Here is a 22,994-nt window from a genome sequence, read left to right as displayed (position 1 = left end):
CATCTCTTAATCCCACATTCGCTGTGGGTCTGGCCCTGGCTGTGCCCCTCCAGGGGCAGCTCAGCCCCTCCTCATCCGCTCACAGCGCGGCCGGGGGCGGCAGCTGAGTGCTTCGTGCCTTAACTTTGGTGAATGTTTTTTACTGGTTTATGGATTGGGTTTTTTTTTGTTGTTTTTTTGTTTTTGTAGTATAATGGATCTGCGTGTGCCACACTGGGGTGGGCAGGGGTTGCTCTGCCTTTGGTTACAGGTGGGCTCTGCCCACTCTGCAGTGTATGGGAGGTGCAGCTGGGCGGGGACATTGAAGGGAAATTCACTTAAAGCAGCTCAAAATTAAGTTCAGCTCTGCACCTCTGCTTTGAGGAGTAGTGCCCTATAAATGCTGCCTTTGCTTTCCCACCACGTGTGGCAGTGGTGTCCTTAAGATGGCCCTACAGTGGAGGTGCAGTGGAAGAGTGGAACACTGCAAGAAAAAGTAAACCTGTCCCCACTGTGGGTATAATTTCTTATAGCACTTTTCTGTTCTGAAGCACTTAATCCGCTGTCTGAAATGGGCTCCCAGCTGTCCTCAGCTGCAGCCACGAGGTGGTATCCCACTAAAACATTGTGTGTCGTTTCCCAGCAACTTTACACTTCACCAACAGCATTAATGCTGCTCTGGGGGCTGTGGGTGCAGGGGGGGGATGGGGGGAGGACGTGGGTGTCCTTCCGTCCCTGCACAGCATTACCCACACCTCCATCTGCTCCTTTCCTGCCTGTGCTGTTCTGTAGTGGTCCCTGGTGCGAAGCAGTGGTGTTTTCATACCGTGCTGAGGCGGGGGCTGATCCGTGGGGCACGAAGGTCGTGCTGCCATCCTGAGCTCCCCTCTCTGCTCTCCCGCTGCCGTGGCTGCTTTTGCTTTTGCTGGGACAGGTGGAAAAACGGCGCTTCCAGGAGACTGCGGCGCTGACACTCAGGGAAGGCTTTTGTCTCAGCACACGGTGCTTTGGTCGCAGAGATCCTTCCTTCGGAATGCCCACTGTGGCACAGCAGCGCGGGGCCGAGGGCAGCACTGCACGAGTGACACTTCACAAAGCTGCCGTTTCTGGAAACCAAAGTTTCACCGGGAGAAAGGAAATAAAAGCCGGGGATGAAAGGAGAGGAAAAAACAAAAGACGGTGTTCATTTCCATGGCTGCGCTGTCCCGGAGGGCGGAGCGGAGCGGGGCACAGCTCCCAGCGCAGCGCCCGTCCCGCGCACCGCTCCGCCCTCGGGGCCGCTTTATTTGATTACAGCTCTGCTCCAACAGCGCCTCGGCGTATAAAAATAACAGTGTGTACAAATTAGCACTTAATGTGCTGCGTTTCGGAGGCGTTTATAAGTTACACATTCGTTTCCCACCCCTCCGTCGGAGCGACGCAGTTACAGCGGGAGCCGCGCTGCCCCGCGGGCGGCGGTGGCGAAGGGGGCGGTGCGTGGGGTGAGCGGGGGCCGTGGGCCGGTGCCCACCCGGCGAGAAGCCACGGGAGCACCGGGCCCGGCTCCCTCAGCGCGGAGGTGTTAAGGAAGACGTCGAAAGTGAATGCAGAACAGCACCCGTGCCGCTCGTGGGGCTCGTGCCCAGGGTGGGCCGCTCGCAGCAGCTCCGCGCCGGAGGGGACGCGCCCGCCCGGCTCTGCGGCAGAGGACAACGCGGTGTCGAAGGGCTCCGCGGGGACGGGAGGGGCCCCAGCGGCCGGCCCCGCTCCTCTCCGGCGGGACGAGGTCGAAGGCGCCGGCAGCTGAAGGGCCGCAGCGGTGTGCGGGGCCGCCCCGGGGCCGGGAGCGCAGCTCTGGGCAGGGATAGGGCCGCCCCTGCGGGGGCTCCCAGCGCTCCCACCCCGCTGGGAAAAGAGCTCGGCAGCGTCACGAAGCAAGCGCTGGGGCCGACCATGGGGGGGCGGGGGGCGGCTGGAGCTGTGGGTGGGCACCGCCCCCCACCCCGGGCCCCGATCCCCCTCACAGAGCGATGTCCGCCGTCGCCTGCAGGCTCTGCCCCGCCGTCCGCTTCTTGGCGCTGCCGCGGCCTTTGTCTGCGCGCCGGTACGGGTTGTTCCGCAGATCTGCAGCGGGAGGAATTGCGGAGCGGCAGTGAGCCGCAGCCGGGCCCGCCCGCCCCTGCGGGATGCAGCCCCCCCGCACCCCCTGGGTAGCACGCTGCTCGGACGCGCGCGGGGGGAGGAGAGCAGCCAGGAAAGCGGTGCGCGTGCCCCGCTCCCGGCCCTGCCGATCCGCCGTGCCCTCGCCCCCCGCCCCGTTACCTACGGGCGGCCGCTACAGGGGACTCTCCTCGTGGATGCTCACATCGCAGAAGAGCCGGGACGAGCGCTTGCCCGTCCGGGCCGTGAAAGGAACAGTTTTCAGAGCTGAGCACAGCAATCCAGAGACAGCGAGGAGGAGGAAGGAGGGAAGGAAGAAGGAGCAGAAGAGGAGGAAGAGCTGTGAGACAGGGCAGCCCTGCTGCGTGCGACAGGAAGGTGCTGCAGGTGGGTCTGGGCTCCCCACAGAGCTCGGGGGCCCTCCACTCCTCGCTGATACCCCCACATCCCCGAGGCTGTCCCTGCCGTGCCACTGAGACGGCAGAGCTGGGGGCCCGGCCCAGGACAGCACTGCGTGATGAGCCACAGCTCCGTGCCCTGCCCCCAGGGGCCGTGTGCTGGCGCAGCCTGAGCCCCAGGCACGGCTGCAGCGTGGACGCCGTGCCACTCACCTGAAATAATGTCCTCAATGGCCCCGTCTTTGCCTTCGTAAATGAGCGGCTCCTTCACCATCTGCTTCTTCTTCAGCTCAGCGATCATGTCCATCTGCTGCCGCTTGGCTTTCTGGAAGGGCGACTGCAGAGGGACAGCAGAGTGAGCAGCACATCCCTGCACTGCCCCTCTCCCCCCAGCTGAGCTGATGAAGCCCTTTGCCCTCTCCCAGCAGCACAGTGCCCCGGGTGCAGCGAGGCCGCCCCGGGAGGGCTCAGATCGGGCTGCTGCCTCCCGGCTGCGGCTGCGTGCGGTTTGCTGGAGCAGTAATGCGGGCCCCGTCCCAGCACCGCGTACCTTCAGGTCGCGCTGCTCCTCGCTGCAGGGGGAGCCGGACTCTGCCTCCTTGGCCGCAGCTTCTTGTTTCTTCCACAGCTCAATGTCCTGCTCTGCTTTCTGGAGAGAAGCACAGGGAGGGTGCGTCGAGCTGGGGGCTGCTGTGGGGCTGGGAGTGCAGTCCCCTTCTATATCTCCCTGGTGGTCCCCAGCAGCCCAGCCCAGGGAGCTAGGATGTGCAGCTGCCCTGGAGTGTGGCTATGGGTGCTGGGGTTGATGTGACCAGGGAGCCCCAGCCTCACTCGTGGCTTCATCCCTTCCCATCCCCCAAGAACAGGCCACCCCCATCCCCTCCTACCTTGTAGGCTCTGATGAAGCGCATGAACATGGGGAAGAAAGTAGTGGGAGGACTGGTCTTGGGGTTCTCCCCAAAGTATTCCACAGCCGACTCATAGGCCTCCTGTGGGAATAGACAGAGATGTAGGGGGTGGGGGGTGGCAGCAGCCCTGCCACAGCATCTCCCATGGGGCACAGGTGTGAGCAGAGAGTGCCCCACAGCATCCCCGCACAGGACTGGGGGCTCAGCACCCACCTTGGCAGTTTTGCTGTCGGCCTGCAGCTTCTCCATCAGCTCTGTGTTTGTCTTGAGGAACTCCTTGAGCACGAGGCTGTCGTCCTGCCGCATGAACTCCTTGCGGGTGAGCTCCATGCCCTGCTGCAGGCTCCGCACGTCCTGCAACACGCCGTCCAGGGAGACTGCAGGGAGGACAATCAGCAACCAGCACCAGGCTCAGGGCAGGCTCAGACGGTCCCTGGGTGGGGGCTGCACCCACCATGGTCCCCAGCCCACCTGTGCCCGCCTTGTCAAGGAAGTGCAGCTCGGTGTGGAAGCCGGTCAGCTCAGGGTACTTCTCCGTGATCACCCGCACCAGGTAATGCAGCAGTGTCTGCTTACGGTCTGTTGACTTCATCTCCAGCAGCTGGGGGAGAGCAGTGTCAGCCCCACCCCACATCCCACTGCCCCCTGCTTGGGGCAGCTCTCCTTCTCCATAGCTGGTTTCCACGTCTCTCTGTGCTTACACATCCCTCCAACTCTACACCTGCTCCCTGTGCCCCTCCATCCCTTTGGCTGATCTCTGCATCCCTCCAAACCCCATGGTTAGTTCTCACATCCCTCCAATCCCACTGCTAGTCCCCTCTTCCCTCCATCTCCATACCAGCTCCAATGGATCCCTCTGTCCCCACAGCTAGCTCCGTGCCTCTCCATTCCTATAGCTGCTCCCCTGGCCCTTTATCCCTACCACTGCTCCCCACGTCACCTCACAGCTTCTTCCCACATACCCCCACCCTCAGCTGGTCACTGCACCCTTCCACTCCCACGGGGTGTCCCTATGCAGTGACACTGCCTGTGTGTGCAGGGCCTGCACCCAACGTACCGCATCGAGGCTCTGCAGCCGGAAGCCGTAGGCCGCCCCACGCTTGCTGCTGTTCATGTAGTTCCCAAAGGCCAGGACGATCTGAAGAGACACCCCAGACAGGTTGCCACGGCCCCCACGCACCCCAGCAGCCCCCCTATGTCCCCAGTGTCCTCCCTTGGGGCCACCCCTTCGCACCCCTCACCTCGAGGATGTTGCGCAGCTTGCTGGAGGACTTGAGGGACATGGAGGCGGCGATGATGGCATTGAGTTGCTGTGGGCGGAGGGGAAGTGTGTGAGTCTCGCTGCAGGATGGCGCCCTCGCAGCCCCCCCAGCACCGCCCCCCCAGCACCGCCCACAGCCCCACGCACCGGCATGAGCAGCTGGGCCGTGTCGGTGAAGTTGCCCAGGAAGATCATGACGTTCATGCGCTCGGCCAGGCGCGGGATCTTGCTGAAGCGCACCATGAACTGGTCCTCCTCCGAGAGCTCCTCCGGGGGCTGCTGCTCCCGCTCAAACTTCCCGATGAGCGTCCGCTCGTACTCGGTGGGCAGGAAGCGCAGCAGCAGCTCCAGGAAGTCGAGGCTCAGCGCTTGCTGGTCGTACCTGCAGTGCGGTGCCGACCCCATCACCCCAAAGCGCAGCCCACCCCACGCCACCCCAAGCGCTCCATGCGGACCTCGTCCCACTGAGGAGGGGACACTCACGTCTCGATGGCCGTGCAGATGTCCTGGATGCTGCGGCCGCCCTTGCGGAGCGTGATGGCCAGGTTCTTGGCCCTGTTGGACTCCATGAGCGTGACTTTGCTGGGGGCTTTCTGCGTGGCCTTCACCTTGAGGGCGCTGATGTCCAGGCCAGGGCCCTGTGCTTTGGTCTTGAACTGCTCCTCGAAGTCACTCATGTCCAGCTCCTGTGGGGACAGAGGGCTGAGGGCGTTGCTGGGGCCTGCGGTGGGACACGAGACAAGGTGGGGGCCACAGGACTGTGACACAGAATAAGTGGGAGGGGGAAGAGGATTGAGGAAGGGGATGAGGAGGAGGTGAGAGGATGGAGACAGGACAGGGATGGGACAGGAGGACAAGGGTGGAATAATGAGGGGGTGAAGCAACGAAGTGAGGGAGCACAAAGAAGGCAGAGGATGAAGATGAGGAAGGAGATACAGGCAGAGTGAGAGGATGGAGTGAGGAGACGAGGAGGGGGCGACAGGAAGAAGTCAGGGCAGATCCCATGTTGCTATCCTCCATCACGCTGACCTCCATCTCCCCTGAGCCCCGTGAGGCAGTGACACAGATGGGTGCCATGTGGGCGTGGGTTCAAAGCCAGCATGGCCGCAATGCGGGTGCACGGGTGATGAACGCGGGGTTACGTCAGTGCAGCTGCAGCGAGGACACCAGCCATGCGGAGCCCCCTGCTCCCAACCCCCCATGCCCCCATGGCCTCACCTGCAGCACTTTCTCATCGTTGAGCTCGGTGAAGACGGTGCCATCAATCTGGCTCGGCTTCAGTGCAACCCAGTTGAAGACAGGCATGCGGAACTTGGTCTGGATCGGCTTCTTCACCTTCACTGCAAGGTGAGAGCAGGGCAGTGTCACTGGGGGGCCAGACCCCATCTCAGAGTGTTTGCAGAAACATCCCAGCATCCCAGGCCCCACTCACCTGAACCGCTGGCAGCAGGGGGGGCACCTGGTCCAGTGTGGGGCTGCCCACAAAGCGGTGGGGGTGGCGGTGGGGGTGGCACGGGGCCCTCCAGGCCCCCAGGAAGCGGTGGGGGTGGTGGGGGTACCTGGGCACCCGGCAGTGGAGGGGCTGGGGGGGGTGTGATACCCGTGGGCAGTGGGGGGGCAGGGGGCACGGGGGGCACAGGCTCAGACCCAGGCAGTGGTGGGGGCGGTGGCGGTGAGGGTGGTGCTGGGGCAGTGGGTGCTGGGGCAGTGGGTGCTGGGGCAGGAGATGGAGGTGGAGCCGGAGTATCTGCAAAGGGAAAGGAGAAGTGGGTGAGTCGACACTACAGCAGGACACGGTCCCACTTCCAAGATCCCACTGCCACGGGGTGACCCCATGTCCCTGGGCGCATCCCCACGCTCCCCACCTCAGTTTCCTTTGCTGTGCCTGAACACACTGCCACCCCTCCTCTGTGTCACCTGTCCCAAGCATGAAGGGGACACCGGGGACACGGCAGGCAGCTGCCATTTCCCTGCACCCGTGGTACCTGTGCTGGTGGCGGCGGCCTCTCCGGTAACCACGGGGGCTGCTGTAGTTTCTATGACGACGGGGACAATTTCGATGGCGACGTCTCCATCGGGCCCACGCAGGATCTGCACTAACCCCTTCTCCTCCAGCTCTGCCAGCCGCCGCTCCAGTGCCAGCCGGTAGCACTCCTGCGGCTGCGGGGCCGGCGGGCTGGGCGGCCGCGGCGGGCTGAGCTGCTCCTGCGGTGGTGACAAAGCCCGGCGTGTCACCGGTGTCCCCCTCGCACCCCGAACGAGACTCCCCGCCGCACAGTGGCACCGCAGCACCCATGGGCGCTCACCCGCAGTGCCTCCAGCTCCCGCCGCGCCTGGCTCAGCTGCTTCTCCAGCTCCGCTATCTTGGCCATGGAGTCGTTCTCCGCATCCTGCAGCTTCTCCGTCAGCTGTGGGGGATGAGGCGGTGTCGTTCAGCCGCGGCCGCCACCCGCCCCAAGTGAGGTTTGCGTCAGCAGCTCCGGCCCACGCGCCCACGTCCCACCTGGCTGACACGCTCCTCCAGCTCCTCCATGTGCTCCAGCCCAGCCGTCTTGGTCTCTGAGTCCTCCAGCATGGCCCCCACATCGAAGATGTTGTCCAGGTAGGCTTGGATCTGCACCTGCAGCTTGTCGCTCTCGGTGAGACGCAGAGTCTGCCATGGGGACAGCCGGTGGCACCGTCACGGCCGGGGACAACCACAGCATCCACCCACCCCCGTCCCACTGCCAGGATCGCGGAGGGGCTTGGGGAAGTGGGCACCACCCACCTCCAGGTACTGGTCGAGCCCCAGGTGGGTGAACTCGTACTGCAGGAAGACGCGGAAGTTCATGTTCTGCACTGAGTGCACCACGATGTTGATGAACTGCATGCAGGCGACCTGTGGGATGGGAGCAGGCTCAGCACGGCCCCGGGCATGGCACGGTGGATTCACTGCCCTGGGGAGCTGGGAAACAGCCAGCTGCTCCACAGCCCTTGGGGACACAATGATCTGGGAACACCGTGGTGGCTCAGCTGCCCTCATGAACAGAATGGCATGGTGCCTTGGAGACACAACGCAGTGGGGACGGCACAGCCACCTGACAGCCCTTGGGACCCTGGGGAGGGACCAGATGCTTCTGGGGACACAGCACAGAGGGGACAGCCCCATGGCTGGGGATATGGCCAAGAGGCCTGGGGAACCATGGGAGCTGACCCAAGGTTGTGGGTCCTCAGGCTATGGGTCCCCTGCCTTGTTAAACACTCACCATGAAGTCGATGTTGCTGTCCTCATTTCGGAAATACTCCATCAGCTTCTCAAAGCGATTCTTCTCACCGCAGACCTGGGGTGGGAGCAGGGACTGAGGGCTGGGAAGGGCAAGGCTAGAGTGGGCACCCCCTGGGGGTGTCAGGGCAGCAGACGGTCACTGGCGAGGCCACCTCAGCCCTGCTGGGTATTGCTCAGTGCCCTGGTCCAGCCAGGACATGGCCCTGGACACAAGTGCTTGCATAAGGACATTGAGCCCCACAGTTTAAGTGGCCTCAAATGAGTTAAGGGACAGGAGTTTTTAGGATCAAGAGTGCCCCAATGGGGCAGGGCTCTGCTGCATAAAAGGAAACTGAGGAAGAAACATAGGTGTCATCATGGGGATGTTGTGTCCCTGCTGAAGACTCACCTCCTTGAAGTTGTCAAAGGCAGCAAGGATAATGTCATGGCCGCCTCGGACCAGGCAGACAGCAGCAAGCAGCTCCAGCACGAGTGCCTTGGTCCTGCAGGGCATGAATCAGGGCATGAACACAGGGCGTGAATCAGGGCTGTGGGGTACGTGAGGGGACAGGGGACAGGGGATAGATCTTACCTGGCATTCCTGTTGTTGAGGCTTAGGGTGATCTCATTGACACAGGCTGGATGGTTCATCACCAGGCTGAAGCCAGACTGGGGGGAAAAGGATTATGAATGAAGTCATAAGGCATCTTCTGGCACAGCCCAAGGACCCCTTGGGATCCTGTGACATGTCCCTGCCATCGTCCCACTGTACAGGTGGCTGAGTGAGGACATATGAGTGCAAAGGCTGGGTGTCCCTGTGCCATCAGAGTGGATGTGTACTCCTCTTTCTCACTCCATCCCAATGCCCTGAAGAGGGCAGCATAGGGGCCGGAAGCTTTTGGGGGTCCCTCAGGGATCCCCCTGGTAGTGGGTGCCCCACCTGGTAGTTCATGATGGCACGGAGACACATGATGCAGACATGGACATCATCCTTCTGGTTGACAATGCGGGAATTCCTCAGTGCCTTCCTGCTGTGCGAGGGGTTGAGCCTGCCAGGCAAGAAGGCAGCTGAGCAGGGGGTGTGGGGGTACCTGTGGGGCGCAGCACAAGCAGGGCAAGGGCAGCGCAGGGGTGGGCGGGTGAAGGGGTCAGGCAGTGACCTTGGTGGCCCTGGGCTCACCAGCCAGCAGCAGGAACCCAGAGACCAAGCCAGCTGCATCCCGAAAGGAGGGAGCCCCAGTGTCTGGCTCAGTGGCCATCCCCATCTGCAAGCCCAAGGGACGCTCAGCGCCGGGGGTGGGTCATGGTGGGGCCGAGGTGGCAGGAAGGCCAGGTGCCCCTCACGCATGGGCAGTCTTGGAGGCTCACCGGGGCGAATAGGAGCTGCCAGGTGACCTGGGGCAACTGTCCCCATCGCTGCCTGGGGCGCTGCAGGGGACGCTGGGGTGGACGTGGTGGAGGAGGGTGTGGATGTGCTGGTTCGAGAGGCAGCAGCTGGAGGCACGTTAGAGCCTGCAGGACAGGAGGGAGAAACAGGGCTCCGGCGCAGCCCACGGGACAGCTGGGACACAGAGCTGGGGGCCGTGGGAATGTGGGCGGGGGCAAGCAGGGCAGCTGCTGCTGCTTGCAGAGGCTGGCACCAAGCACCAAAGTGCTGCCCTCCTAAGCCTGCAACCAGGCTGGGTCATGGCAGGTCACGAAGGGCTGACACCCCACAGATGCCACATCCAAGCCATCACTCCTGACCTGTCCCTGGGGCTGGGGACACACCGGCTCCTCCGGAGGTGCTGGCAGGTGGTGAGTGGCCCTGTGGTCCTGAGGGCGTCCCCAGCCACACTATGACAGCTGTTTCCCTTCCTAGTGTGGCCACAGCTGTGTGTCCCCTCAGTCCGCCCTGACTACTGGGGACGACTGCAGGACTGTCCCCACACCACAGCCAGCAGCAAGTCAGCAGGGACAGCATGGCCCCAGTGGGGCATCTGCCACACCAGCACCCCGGCCCCGTCACCTACCGTGAGCGCATCCCCCGGCAGCGTGCAAGAGAAGAGCGGGGTTAGAAGAGGGCTGCAGGGTTAGCAAGCGAGGGCCGCCAGCTGGCAGGGCCCACTCAGAGGGTGCAGGCCTGGTCACATTCAAACCCTTGCTGTTTTTAAACCCTCCCATATTCAGTGTGGCAGTGAGTTAGCGATTTGCTTCCCCAAATCTCAAGCAGTTCTGATTTTGCTAATTCACAGATCACCCCACTCCTGGATTTGGGCAGGGCATTCTGCAGCAGGGAGCAGCACTGAGAATGGATCCAACCACGCTCCTGCCTGAGCTCCCAGCAGGGTTTATCCACCGCTGGAAGCACACATGATTTTGTCCTTCCCCACCCCCCCACTGTAATGGGAACCCATTTCTAGGACCAGGACTGCATCTCCCTGCTGAGCCCCACTCTGAGTCGGATCAGCACGGCATGGCGGGGCCAGGGTGCAGCGAGGCAGAGTGGGGGCCGGTGCTGGGTGCCACATGTTACCTGACAGTGAGGTGCCGCACTTTGGAGATGCCGTGCGTGGGAGATGAGGAGTTGCTTTTGCTCAGGTCCTCAAGTGACTGCTCCAGGGGCTTGCCCTTTTCAGAGCCTGGGCTGCCGTTCTCAGTGCTCTCCATGTCATACCTAGTGTCCCATGTGGGGACAGAGATAGATGGGCAAGGAGAAACCTCAATGCCAGCAGACATGTGGGGACATCCAGGGCTGTAAACTTGGGCAGTTCAGAGCCCCCCAAGCCCACCCAGCCCCTCTGGTAGGCTGACCCCAGCCCAGTGACAAAGAATCAGGGCAGGGGATCAGGGAAAAAGGGGCACCCGGAATGCCAGCAGCAGCAGAGACGTACGCGACAGAGCACTGGGCAAAGGCGAGGTACTCCAGCAGCACGTCCAGCCCCTTGTTCTCCTCGTTGAGAAATTCCTGGACCCAGCTGAGGAGAAGAAGGGTTAGTGGGGTATGCCAACTCTTCTCTTTCTCCCACCTCCCCTTCCACATCACCGGCTGAGCCTCCCCGGGGTGGGGAAGGCACTAAGGCACACCCTGGCCAATGTTCCCAGAAAGGGACATGCAGGGGACATGGCACCACCATGTGCCACCTCTGCAAGACAGGTGGGTGCCACACAAAGCCCCATCTCCTGACCTGCAAGGGACACAGCCCATGGGCTCTGCCACCCCCTCTATGGAACAGCCCAGCATTGGGCAGTGGGTCTCCATGCCCAAATAACAAGAAACCCCCATGCCACAGGGGACTATGGCACCCCGCATGGGGGGCTGGGTCCTATTTGGGACCCATGGGTGGCAGCAAACTGGCACGAACAAAATGGGAACTGGGTTCTGCAGCTCTCAGAGCACAGCTGGCTGCTGCCTTGGAACCTCCATCCTCCCATGAAAGCCCTCCCAGACAGGCAGGATGAGGCCACCAGCCTCCACCCCATGCCTCCACATCACACTGTCATTCCCACAGCCAGAAGCCACCAGCATGCGAGTCCCTCTCTCAAAGGCCCCCTGCTCAGCGCTCCTTACCCAATATAGTTGGTCCTCAAGGAAATCTCCAGCTCTCGGAGTACCTGGGTCGACTCCTGCACTCGCCGCTTGAACTAGGGGAACAGGGAGAGCCAAATGGTCACTAGGCCAGTGACCAGTACAGGGGAACAAGTGCAGACTCGCAAGATGCAAGGCAGTCCTCACCTTCCTGCTCACACCACCCGTGTCCAAGTAGCTCTTCAGCTTCTGGATGTAGGCAGACGGAGGGTTTTTCACCTGGAAACGCTCCTACAAACCACACAGAGAGGCTGAAGCCAGGACACTTGCCTGAAGCACAAGGGAATGTCCCAGCTCCCAGTGCTGCCCAGAATTGCAGCAGCCACCCACCCCCTGTGCTGCAGATGGCTGCTTATAAATGTTTAATCAGGTTAATAAGCTGCTGTCTGACTAATGGAGATGGATGCCAGCGCTCGGATCCACCGCTCCAGCCTCATGTACCAGCAGCCACCAACCGTGAGTGGCATTTGGGGACAGGGCCAGGAGCAGGGCCAGCAAGGTGCCAGGCAGCACTCAGACCTCACCTGGTCACAGACAAGCTCCCACTTCTTCTCATTGTCATACTGGCTGAGCAGCTTCATCTTGTCCGGGGGCAGGTTCATGGAGCTCTGTGGGGAGACAGGTGTCAGGGGCATGGCTGACCCGAGTCCCCTCTGAGCACATGGCACTCCCCATTCACTCAGCACACAATGTCTTTGCTTGTCAGTGGGACCATGGGGACACTGCCGTCCCCAGGATGTTATCGTGTCGCCATCTGGTGACATAGACCCATCAGCAATGTCCCTGTCCAAGGGTGTCTGGGATCCTCACTGCAGAAGGCACAGGAGCTGGGGGACAGGGGGTTCTGGGGCAAAAACTGAAGCCACACCTCCACATCACAAGGGCGCGATGCTCCCAGCCTCAGCCATCCCAGATCCCAGCCCAGCAGCACCACCACCCCAAATGGGTACCCAGGTTGGGGATGGGGCTGAGTCCCCACAGCCAGAGGGTGATGGATGGCCCTGAGCCCTGCCTGCAGGCACACAGCAGGCCCGAATGGTGAAATCAGTGTTTATTTGTGGACATGATCTGAGGGCAGGGTGCTGCAAGTCACCACATCCCTTCGTGCCAGCGTTGCACAACCCAGCCCCGCCGCCTCCCCACCCATCAGCCTCTCCACCACCGCGGCTGCCCAAGCAGGATGTGACGTGGTTTCCGCTCCTCAAATGGCAAGAGGCAGCCACCGAAACTGCTCCTCACCACGTCCGGGGGCCCTGGGACACCCCGGGCTCAGCTCCTGCAGCACAGAGTGCCAGCACATCCCAGAGGTGTGGGGACACTGAGGGGTGACCTCGAGAGAGCACCCCACTGTGCCTCCAGCATGGAGCAGGTGTGTCAAGTTTAAAACATTTGAGATTTTATTTCCCCAAAGAGCAATTTCTCTGAGATTCAGCCCCTCAAAAAGCAGGAGGAGAACCTGGAAAACCCAAGGCCTGGCAAGACCGAGTGATAGCACATGGAGACAGTGCACAGATCCAACTCTGTTGAAACACCTTAACCTCCAGTTCTGGGGTTCCCCAGCACAGGGATATGAGGTGCAGTCACCAGTGGGTGCAGCTGTTGGGACAGCCACATCCCTGGGGAATCCCACAAGGGTTTGGCCAGAATTTGAGCCAAGCAGGAGGGATGCAGGTAGCCACAGAGGAGCCCATGAAAGAGAAGTACCAACACACCAGGCAGGAACAGAAACCTCAGTGCCCACCTCCCACCAACGACCTGTCAGGCTGCTTTTGCAACAAACCAAACCAGGGTGATGGGGGCAGGAAGGAGCCTACAGGGAGGCCAAGGCCATGGTCACCAAGCTGCCTGGAGCCCCACACCATCTTGTCGAGCCACTGGTGGTCTGGATGTGGCTGGGCTGCCTGGAGCCAGCTGCTCCATCCCACCTGCCCACAGCGGGTGAGCTCAGCACCAACACCAAATCATGCAGTGAGGCCACAAACAGCCTCACTGCGAGGCCACCGGGCTGCATCGGAGAGGCTGGATGGGTCCTGGGACAGAAAAGGCAGTGACACATCCCAGACTACTGCACAGGACCTGCACTGGGTGACTGACAGCCCCAGTGCTCTTTCAGCTGGCAGTCCCTGTCTTCATGGTTTCCACTGTCTGTGTGAGCAGACAGGGACCCTGCAGACCCCAAGTCCACAGCGCACCTATAAGCTTTGCACTGGGCTGTTCCAAAGAACATACAATGTCCCGAGTTGGAAGGTATCCACAGAGACCATCAAGTGCTAATTCTGGCTTCTCTCAAGACAATCTAAACATTAAACCAGCAGGGCCTGATTTTACCAGCTGTGGAGCCCTGAAAAGCCAGGAACAAACATGGGTTCCCTGCCCCAAGGATGCAGGCAGAATGGGATGTCAGAGATGCCCCTACAGAGGTGGCCATGCACAGGCTCTGCCACCAAGCTGCTGCAAGCGTACAGCCCCTTCCTCACCAAGCAGGGCTGGGCCCAGGGGCAGGATGTGGCACTGTCTGGGTTACAAACAGGGTGGTGGATGCCTTCCCCACAAAGGCACGTGGTACAGGGGAAGGAAGTGGCCTCCCACCCAGGACACTCTGCTGTGGTCCGTGGTATCAGCCAGGAGCACAAAGAAACTGGTTCTCGCTTCCTGGTGGGAGCCCTGGTGCTTCTGGGGATGTGAGGCAGAGTGGTACAAGGAGACCTCTTGGTGGTAATGGCAGGACTTAGTGCTCCTCCTTGGGGGATAGGGATGGTGAGGATAAGGATGGAGGGGGGACAAGGGGACATCCCAGCCTGGCACCCTCATCCCACCCAGCATGCAGTGTTGAGCCCGTCCCACTGTGCCATGGGGTGCACCTCCACCTGGCTGCACAGTCCACCACAGCAGACACGGGCACCAAGCAGCACCACTGCCTGCTGTGCTCCTGGTGGCCTGAAGAGATGCCACCAAGTCCCTCAGGGGCCTGACATCCCCAGTGCCTGCGGGGACACCTCAGTGATGCCCTGGAAGGAGGTGGCTGGCTGGGACCCCCACCAAAGCCAAAGCCAGCATGGGGAGGGCTTGCTGCAGGGTTGTGCAGGGTTTTACCCTGCACCTGAAACCAGACAGGGGGAGGCAAAGCAGCACCTACATCATTTCCCATTACGAAAAGGACTTCTGGGTGTACCAATGACAGCACGAGGTCGTGCAGAGGAGCTGTGCTGGGCAGGCAGAGGGGTTCTGGGTGTGAGGCGCTCCCTTTTTATTCCACACCCCGAGCAGCCTTCAAGCAGAGCCAGTCTCTGCACTCAGAGAGAAAATTAAAAGCATCCACCACGGAAGTGTTTGCTCTGCAAAACATGCGCGGTGCTGCCGTCACTGGTTGGCTGCTCGGACAGCTCGAGTGAAACCCAGACTGAAACGAGACGCCCGTTGCTTAGGAATCGTGGCTGAGCTGCTGAGGCGTCTTCTGTGGTTTCCCGACCTGCACGGGGCCGGGAGCAGTGAGGCAGCATGTGGGGCTGAGAGCTGGAGGCTCACGTGCAGATGTGTGTGTGCAGCACATGGCAGATGCAGAGCCATGCAACAGCGATGGGAAGCTGCTCCCAGCCCAGTGTGAAGGCCCAGATGCTGGGCAGCAGGAACAGGACAGCACCCCAGCTCAAGCACCCCAAGGCCATAGGGAAGACTGACAACAACAGGAGGGCAGGCTGGCAGCTGATGGGATGTGCCAGTCCCAGGATGCTCCAGCCCTTGTGGTGTTGCTGTGAAGGTGATGCTCCTGCCAGGTAGGGCTTGGAGCACACCTGCTCCCTGGCACAGGGCTTCCTATGTTGTCCCTCTCAGTGACAGGCACCAGCACCACCCCCACTCCAGCAAGCGCATCTCTCCTTGGTACTATGATGGAGCACAGAGGCCACAGTTTCTTTCCAAGGCTCAGCACCAGGTACTGGGGCTGCCTGGGCTCTCCCAAACCCCAACACACAGCAGTCAGGGCTGGGGCAGTGCTTCCAGGAGCATCTCACTCTGCGAGGGGGTCCCTGGAGCCAGCCGTGGCCAGGTCCCAAACCTGCCAAGGTGTCAGAGGGAAAAGTTGGCAGAAGAGCAGGCAGCACCCCACCAGGGGCCAGAGCCCACCCCAAGGGAGGTTAAGGAGTTGCTAAGGGACAGGCATTTGCTACCGTGCAGCTGCGGCCAAAGCCTCCCTGCTGCCTGCTGCTCCCAGCTCTATTTTAAGCACAAGCAGAAGCTGCTCTGAGCACACGGTGGGGAAACGAGACTTGTCAGCCACACTTGCCTCCCCACTGAGTGCCCGCCTGGCGCCAGCATGGGTGGGGATCCCCACATCGGGACATCCTCTGGCTTCACCTAGGAGACACAAGCACAGGCTTCCTTCCCATCGTTGGGCTGTGTGGGCAAACATCCCCGTGTGGGGATGCTGGGGATATCAGCAGAGCTGCACAGTAACCCTGACACCACGGCACCATCCCACACCGGTGCCAGCTCTGCATCCCACACGCTGCTGTGCCGTGTGGGGACCAGGCTGGGGGTGGATCCAGCAGAAAGCAGGGCATCGTTTCTCTTTCCTGGGTGAGCTCCCCCAGCACACAGCACGGCTGCAGCTGGGGCTCATGGTGACCGGCCTCAGTGCCGTGCTCCGTCCAGCGGTACATCTGCAAACATCTGCAGCAGTGACGTTTGCTGGTTCCCCAGGACAACTGCAAATGCACACCAGTGGCTCCCGGCCACGCAGGGCCCTGCAGCACACTATGACTTTTCAGCAACGTGAAGTTTTTGAGGTCTCCTGCTTTCCATCCCTGCCCTACAGGCTGCCCTGATTTTGCAGAGCACTTGCTGATTTTAGGTGCTACCAGCAGCTAAAAAAGGGCTCTGGGGGAATCTTCCACTCAGCTCCTCGCGGGCTCACAGTTTTTAGGTCTCTGCTCTTTCAGATGGGGCTGATCTCTCCTCCAGGTCCCCAAAGTAGCCAAAGCAAAGCTCTCGTCACCAGCTGAGCTGCCACAGCTCAGCAGTAAAACCTCACAGCAGGGCCACCACTGTCCCTATCTCAGAGCCCTCCCAGCTATTTTTGGATGCTCAGGGAGCTCAGCTGTGGCTCACCTCCACCACGCCCTCATCTCACAGCTTCATTTAAGTCCTCCCTGAACTTTTTTGTTTGCTTCTTGTTAACTAAAGGGGAAAAACAACGCTGTCATGAACACGCACACCTGCACACCCCTGGCCCAGCAGCCAGCGACTGACTCCGTCCTCAGCCTGTCCCCATAACCCCTAACTCCACAGCCATACTGGCACATCCCAAATTGCTTGGCAAAGAAACAGCCCTGCCATCCCAGGGCCAATGCAGCATCTGTCACAGTGCCCTAGCTGGGAACAAGCCAGAATTTCTGCACTAAAACTGAATTCCCCTTTTCTGAGCACACGGTGGCAGCTGGGACCCCCAGGACCCCGCTGCTTGCCCCACACTCCTGTGATGACTTTCAGTCTGGCTTTTTCCCAGTAGCTCTCCCAGTTTGGAATACCTGCCCAGAAACTGTTTTGCTCTGACGTGTTCTCACAACGCTTTGAGCACTGCTGACCCCAAGGCCACGTGACGGACTCAGACTGTCCCAGTGATGGCACAGACAGATTGCCAGCGCAGTGGTTCACACCTCACTGCTAATCTCACACCCTTAGCAGTAAAGAAGCAAATCCACTGACAACATGAGTTTCTAGGGGGTGATTAAAAATACAGCTCAGGTGGCTGGAAGTCCTTGGTCCTTGTGTTGTGGGGGTCCTGCTGCTCCCCTCACCCTGAGTGGGATGGAAGGAGGGGGAAGGGAACCTCTGTGAAAGGAGGAAGAGAGATTGGGACACCCGGTTTCACAAGAAGCCCGGTTCCCATGTCGCTGAAAGCAGCGCACTTGTCCCGGCAGCTCCGTGCCACAGCTTCTGCTCAGAATCCAGGAGGTTTGGGAGAGACTTTGGATCTCCACTTTGCCTTTTTTGATTACTTCCCAGCTTAGGCTGTTGAGCCCTGGAGCACACCTAGGCCCCATCTCACCAGTGGAAAGTAACGTTTCCTGAGGCCTCACGATCGCAGCAGAAGCACCTCAAGGTCCCCAGCCACCAGCCCCTTCCTGAAAGCACCGCACGTGTCACCCCACAGCCATTACAGGCACAGCCACAATCCGAACCTCATCCTGCCATCTGCACCCAAAGCAACAAACAGCACTGTGGGCACACAGCGAGTTACAGCAAAGCCCCACCCCGGGGGTCCCAGGAGCACCACCCAGACCCCACCCTGCAGAGCCCTTTGCTGTGATCCCTCTGCAGTGACCAAGCAAGCCAAAACAGATGCAGAGAAGTCACAGCCCGTGTACAGGCAAAGCAGACACTTCAGCTGAGATGCCTGTCCCCAGTAATCCTCCCGTAATTGCTGCACGGTGGAAAAGCCTGTAAATAATCTGTGCTGGGGCTGGCGGGGATGGGCCGGTGGGTCCTGCCTGCCACAGGGCCACACGTGCTGCAGAGCATCTCAGGTCACAGCACCGGTGCTGCTCTGGCCCTCGTTGTGTAACAGAGCCGTGCCTGCAGCCGGAGCCGGGCTGCTGCTCCTGCACCGGTTCAGGTGAGCACATGGCTTGCTGCAGGGGATAAGGGGATAAAAGCAGCAAATACAAAAGCAGAAAATGTTTCCCTGTGCTTGGTACGTTGCTGGTCTGACTTTGCCGGGGAGCTTTTTGGTGAGTGTGGAGACACGGTACCACGACCTTCAGAGCATGCCCCAGCTCCCCGGCGTGCGGGGCTTTGCGGGAAGGGAAAGCCGCGCTGCTCTCGCCTCCGCGCTCCGGAGCTGCAGAGGGAGGAAAAGGCCACATCGCTGAGTGCGGGGGAAGGCACAGGCACGGGGACCGCGTCCAGCACAGCTGTACGGCGAAGGTCACGGCCATCCTTCCCCTCCCAAGGACAGAGAGGAGCGACCAGCAGCTCAGTCCAGCGTTGCTGGTCCCCGGCACTCAGCTCAGCTCCTGCTCTGCCTACCCGAGCGGCTCACGGAGCTGTGGGGCTGCACCGCCCCATCGCACCGGACAGCCGGCAGTTTGCCCCAGGACACGCAGGGAGCCGGGGCTGAGCTGCCCAGTCCTCGCCCCAGCGCTGAGATGGAGAGAGAGGGAGGGAGAGCGCCGCCGGGATGTGCCAGAGAGGAGCAGGGGAGGAGGTATGCGAGGCAGGTTGATATCTGTAGCACCGGCTCGCTGCAGCGTGCGCGGCTGGCACTGCTCGCTGGCTACGCGCTGCCAGCTCCGGGCCCCGGCTCCTCAGCCCCATCCTCGCAGCTGCAGAGCATCCCCGGGGCTAGGGGGCCGAGGACAGGGTCACTCGAACCGGCAGCACGGAGCTCGGGGCACCCCCCTGGCAGTCCCCGCGAGCAACGGGAGGAGACGGCCCACACCGCGGGGATGGGAAAGAGTGGGGAAAAAAAAAAAAAAGCAGAGAAAAGCCCGTGCGGGACTGCGGCTCCCCCAGGACTCACCAGGACGCGGCTGAAGCGCTCCTCCAGCTCGTCCGCGGCGGGCATGGGCAGCCGGGCGGGCGGCGGCGGCCGCGGTGGGGTGGCGGCGGCGGCGGCGGGGCCCGGAGCCCGGGGGTCTCGGTTCTCTCGGGCCGCAGCCCCCTCCATGCCCCCGGCCGCGTTGCCCATGGCGCTGCCGCCGGGCCCGGGGTGCCCGGGGTGCCGCGGATGGCGAGGAGCGGAGCGGTCACGCTGCAGTGAGCGGGGCTGGGCAGGAAGCAGAGCTGCAGGAGGGATGGGGAGGGTGAGTGTCGGGGTGTTTTTCCCCTTCTCTGTCTCTCTTCGCCGCTTGCAACTTCTCCTGGGCGTTATTGAGCCGCAAACGCCTCCCCCCGCCTACACCCCCGCCCCGCGGGCAGGGCTCCGCTGAGCCCCGGTCCCGACCGGCCGCGGTGCCCCACAGCCCCGCGCCGCAGCCCCGGCACCTGCCGCCCTCCGCCGCAGCCCGCCTCCAGGGTCCCAAAGCCCACGGCTGCGCGGCGGGGTTGGTTTCGTTTTATTAATATTTTTTGTAAGGAAGGGAGGCAGACGGGGCTGCGGAGGGCGGCGGGGAGGGTTGGGGGCTCTCCTCCGTTCCTCTTTTCCCCCCGGCTGCCAAAGGAGGGCGAGCTGAAGCTGAGCAAACTCACCGCACCTCTGGGCAGGGCTCTGAGCATCCCCAGCAGCAGGGATGTCACGGCATGCCTCGGGGCTGGGGCGGATACGGGCGGCAGGCAGCTGTGCTGGTGGATCGGAGATGGGAAGGAGACCCTGCCCAGAGCCCTATCCCGGCTCTGGAGGTGCCTCTCCAGGAGCTGGCAGCAAGGACAGGGCGCTCTGCATGGGGACACCTGCCCGTGACAGGCACAGAACTACCCACTGCCCTCGGCAGAGGATGAGGCAGCTGTTCTCACCCCGTTAACATGCAGCTCCTGCCTCCTGACGGCCCTGGCAGAGCAAGGAGCAATTCATCTCCTCATGGCTCCTGCTGCACTGGCATCAATAAATGGAGTTCTGAAATGCTGCCATTACACGAGCACATTATTCCGGGTAAGAGAGATGGAGATAAAGAGCTGCTGAGGGCCATGTAAGGACAGAGACCAGGACCCCCTGCCACGTGCCAACATCCAGCAGCCCCGCACACATCCCTACTCACCCGCCTGGGGTCCAATGCTGGCTCTGTGTCTGCCTAGGTCTCGCAGCATCTCCTGTTCTGCAAGGTGTGCCTAGTCAACTGCCGGGGTGTCAGGGCAAGCCACCTGCCAGTCCAGAAGTCTGTGTGCTCCTCAGAGAACCAGACCTGTTCTGTCAACCTCTGCAGCAAAGCAGGGATTGTTATCCTCACCACACAGCCTCAAAGCATTCCCACCCCCTGCAAACCCCAGATCCCACACGGGGATGTGTGACGTGTCCAGGGGAAGGCTGGCAGGAGGCAGCTGCCTCAGATTCCTGACCCGACCTTGATACACTGCTGCACCCTCCTCACACTGAGCACCATTCTCCGTGCCTTGGAAGGCCTGAGAAAAACTGCGGGCAGCTCACAGACACAGAAATTGGGGTCACCCACATTACGGTACATTCTGACATTCCAGAGCTTGACTCTGCAGTTTAAATATCTTGGTTTCATTAAATATTTCATCATTTCATTAAATATTTTGCATTCAATTCCCTGAGATTCTGCTCAAACAGATCTGCTCCCCTCAATCACAGCTGGAGTATAGGGCGAGAAAGGAGTCCCCTTGTGCAGGAGACACAGTATGAAAAAGAGCCCAAGGACAAACCCCAGGCCACCCACAGGGCCAGGCTGTGATCCCAAGGAACCAGAGGGGCCATCCTGGATGCGTGGTGCCCCACACGAAGGACAAGCATGGTCCCTTGATGGATGTTCCACATCAAGGCCAAGGGCCACCAGAGCAGCACGCTGGCCTGGGCAGGGCAGGAGGAGGGGACAAGGGGGAAAGCGGAGAGCTTTGACCACCAGGAGAGGCAGAAGTGAGGCAAGTGGTCCCAATTCCTGCCCACTGGGAGGGCTGTGGTGGTGGGAAGAGAGCAACGGCAGTACGGCATCACGGAGTGGCTGTGACCCTTTAACACAGAGCAGTGTTTCACGTGGGCCGGGGTAGGACCTCAGGCCCGGGGACCACCACCCGCAGGGCCGAGCTGTCCGCGGGGCCCTGGCACAGCCCCGCAGCGGTGGTACCAGGAAGACGAGGCATCCTGCTCACCTCAGCCACGCCGCAGCAGCTCAGCCGGCTCCTAGGAGCATCGCGGCCGCCTGCTGCCCTCCCTCGGCCCCAAGCGCGCAGTGCAGCCTCACCCAGATCCCCTCACGACCGAGGCCATGTGGCAGCACGGCCTGAGGGGAGGCCCCTCGCCCACCACGGGGCTCAGCTCCGCCGCTAAGCCTTCAGCTGACGCTTCCCACCCCCATCGCGGGGGCGGTGGGTCCGGCCCGCGGCCGCGCTGCCCCGGGAGCGCTGGGACAAATGGAGCCCATCGAGAGCAAAGCTGAAGAAACGTGGCGTCGAATGGCGTGGCCTGGGCCAAAATGGCGTCGGGTGCTGACAGAGCCCGAGGGGGCGGGGCCTCGGGAGTGGCGGTCACTCATTGGCGGCCCCGCAGCCAATAAGGCCTCAGAGCCGCGGAGTGGAGTGGTGGCGGGAGGTGCAAGGCTGATGTGAGATTTCTCATTGGTCTGGTCACTCAGGAGCTGACCAATCCCGTTGAGTGCGTGGGGCGGGGCCGAGGCTCGCGGCCATGTGTCAGCCGAGGGCCGCCATGTTGGTGTGTGTGAGGGGTGCTCCTCGTAGTGTCTGTGGTTGCTGTGAGGGATGGAGCTGCGTTTGCTTCGGGCTTAACTTAATACACAATTACAGGGACAGATTCCACAAAGAAAGAGTATTCCTTGATGCTAGTGCTGCCCGAGGGACATCTATTGCTCTGAATAAGCACTTACGCCTAGATTCGGCAACCCAAAGGTTGGGTTATTCCTCGACACTTGGCTCGGACTGAGACCCAGAACCTCAAGGGACCTGAAGCAGCTGGCTGCTCCTCGCATAGCTCCGAGGAGAGGAACCAAGAACGAGGAAGAGAACCACTGATGGAGGTTTTCCAGCAGCACCGCTCCTCTGCACACTGCTAGTACCCATCCGGTGATTGCTAAGGGTGCCCTGAAGTGGTGTGGCTGAAGCGAAGGTAAACGAGAGGGAGTTTGTCTCGATTGAAGGATCACTTATTAATTCCTTTCCTTGCAAGAGCTGAGATTGGATTTCTATTTTCAGTGCTGCTGAATTTCTCAGTGATTGTAATGAGTTCCAGGTATAACTCCACTCTTCATTTAGTCTATTGCTTTCTCTGACAAGTGCTCATTGTTCTGCATTAAGCCATGGGAAGCTGTGGAAGGGGAGGAAATGTACACTGGGGGACACCGGCTTCTGCAAATGAATCAGCTTCTGTAAGTAAATTAATGTTTGCAGCATCAAGTACGGGAAATACTGAAGCAAAAGGCAAGATGACAGGGAGAAAGCTCGTGTCTGAACACCAGGATGTGAATGTTCAGGGCTGTGGGCAGTTTGAAAAACGAACTGAGATAAACATAGTTCCCAATGAGAAATATTTTGGTAATGTCACTTGGTAAATAGCTCATTGAGGGGTTGATTATATGTAACTTGTGTTTGCTTATCATCTGCAGCTTGAAGGCATTCTGCTTGGTTCCAAAGGGATGTTTGTGAGTTCAGATCAGCCAGAGTCTATGTAATGAAGAAAACACTAAACAGATGATACTAATGGGTGGAAATTAGGATATGATGTATGTGAGCATCAAGAAAAGCTCTTGGATGAGTAATGGAGGAGAAAAGGGTTCCTCAGTGCCTCTGTTTCTCTGGGAATGGAAGACTAATACCACGGACAGAATACGGAATGATTGTACAGTTCTGGGATCTTCTCCTCCAACTCAAAACC

At 60.8% G+C, this 22,994-nt stretch overlaps 1 protein-coding gene across 1 annotated transcript; it reads right to left on the bottom strand.

The window, feature by feature from the left end:
• Positions 1-1,842: 1,842 nt before the first annotated feature.
• On the bottom strand, positions 1,843-19,266 carry FMNL1 (formin like 1). Its single transcript, XM_065747726.1, has 26 exons — positions 19,017-19,266; positions 12,022-12,105; positions 11,645-11,728; positions 11,480-11,553; positions 10,803-10,886; positions 10,445-10,585; positions 8,870-8,978; positions 8,522-8,598; positions 8,339-8,432; positions 7,931-8,005; positions 7,453-7,563; positions 7,189-7,338; positions 6,992-7,093; positions 6,671-6,890; positions 6,118-6,432; positions 5,904-6,025; positions 5,169-5,371; positions 4,833-5,067; positions 4,666-4,734; positions 4,482-4,562; positions 3,896-4,025; positions 3,638-3,801; positions 3,404-3,505; positions 3,067-3,165; positions 2,730-2,853; positions 1,843-2,082 (listed from the first exon to the last, which is right to left on the bottom strand). The coding sequence occupies exons 1-26, from the start codon at positions 19,182-19,184 to the stop codon at positions 1,979-1,981; spliced, it is 3,321 nt and encodes a 1,106-aa protein (XP_065603798.1). The 5' UTR covers positions 19,185-19,266; the 3' UTR covers positions 1,843-1,978.
• Between the last annotated feature and the right edge of the window lie 3,728 nt (positions 19,267-22,994).

This window comes from Cyrtonyx montezumae, unplaced genomic scaffold, assembly GCF_038088225.1.
Source record: "Cyrtonyx montezumae isolate F1298 unplaced genomic scaffold, pur_monq_1.0 scaffold_48, whole genome shotgun sequence".
NCBI classification, from domain to species: domain Eukaryota; kingdom Metazoa; phylum Chordata; class Aves; order Galliformes; family Odontophoridae; genus Cyrtonyx; species Cyrtonyx montezumae.
Note: the sequence above shows the minus strand (reverse complement) of the source record. Positions and strands in the feature narration are given on the sequence as shown.

What these genes read in the sequence shown, in the direction of transcription:
- FMNL1 (XM_065747726.1), bottom strand. Translation starts at nt 19,184, where the DNA reads ATGGGCAACGCGGCCGGGGGCATGGAGGGGGCTGCGGCCCGAGAGAAC. An exon ending in AGCTGCGCAACATCCTCGAG is followed by an intron (nt 4,563 to 4,665) that starts GTGAGGGGTGCG and finishes GTGTCTCTTCAG; the next exon opens with ATCGTCCTGGCCTTTGGGAA. An exon ending in AGGAGCAGCGCGACCTGAAG is followed by an intron (nt 2,854 to 3,066) that starts GTACGCGGTGCT and finishes GTCCCTCTGCAG; the next exon opens with TCGCCCTTCCAGAAAGCCAA.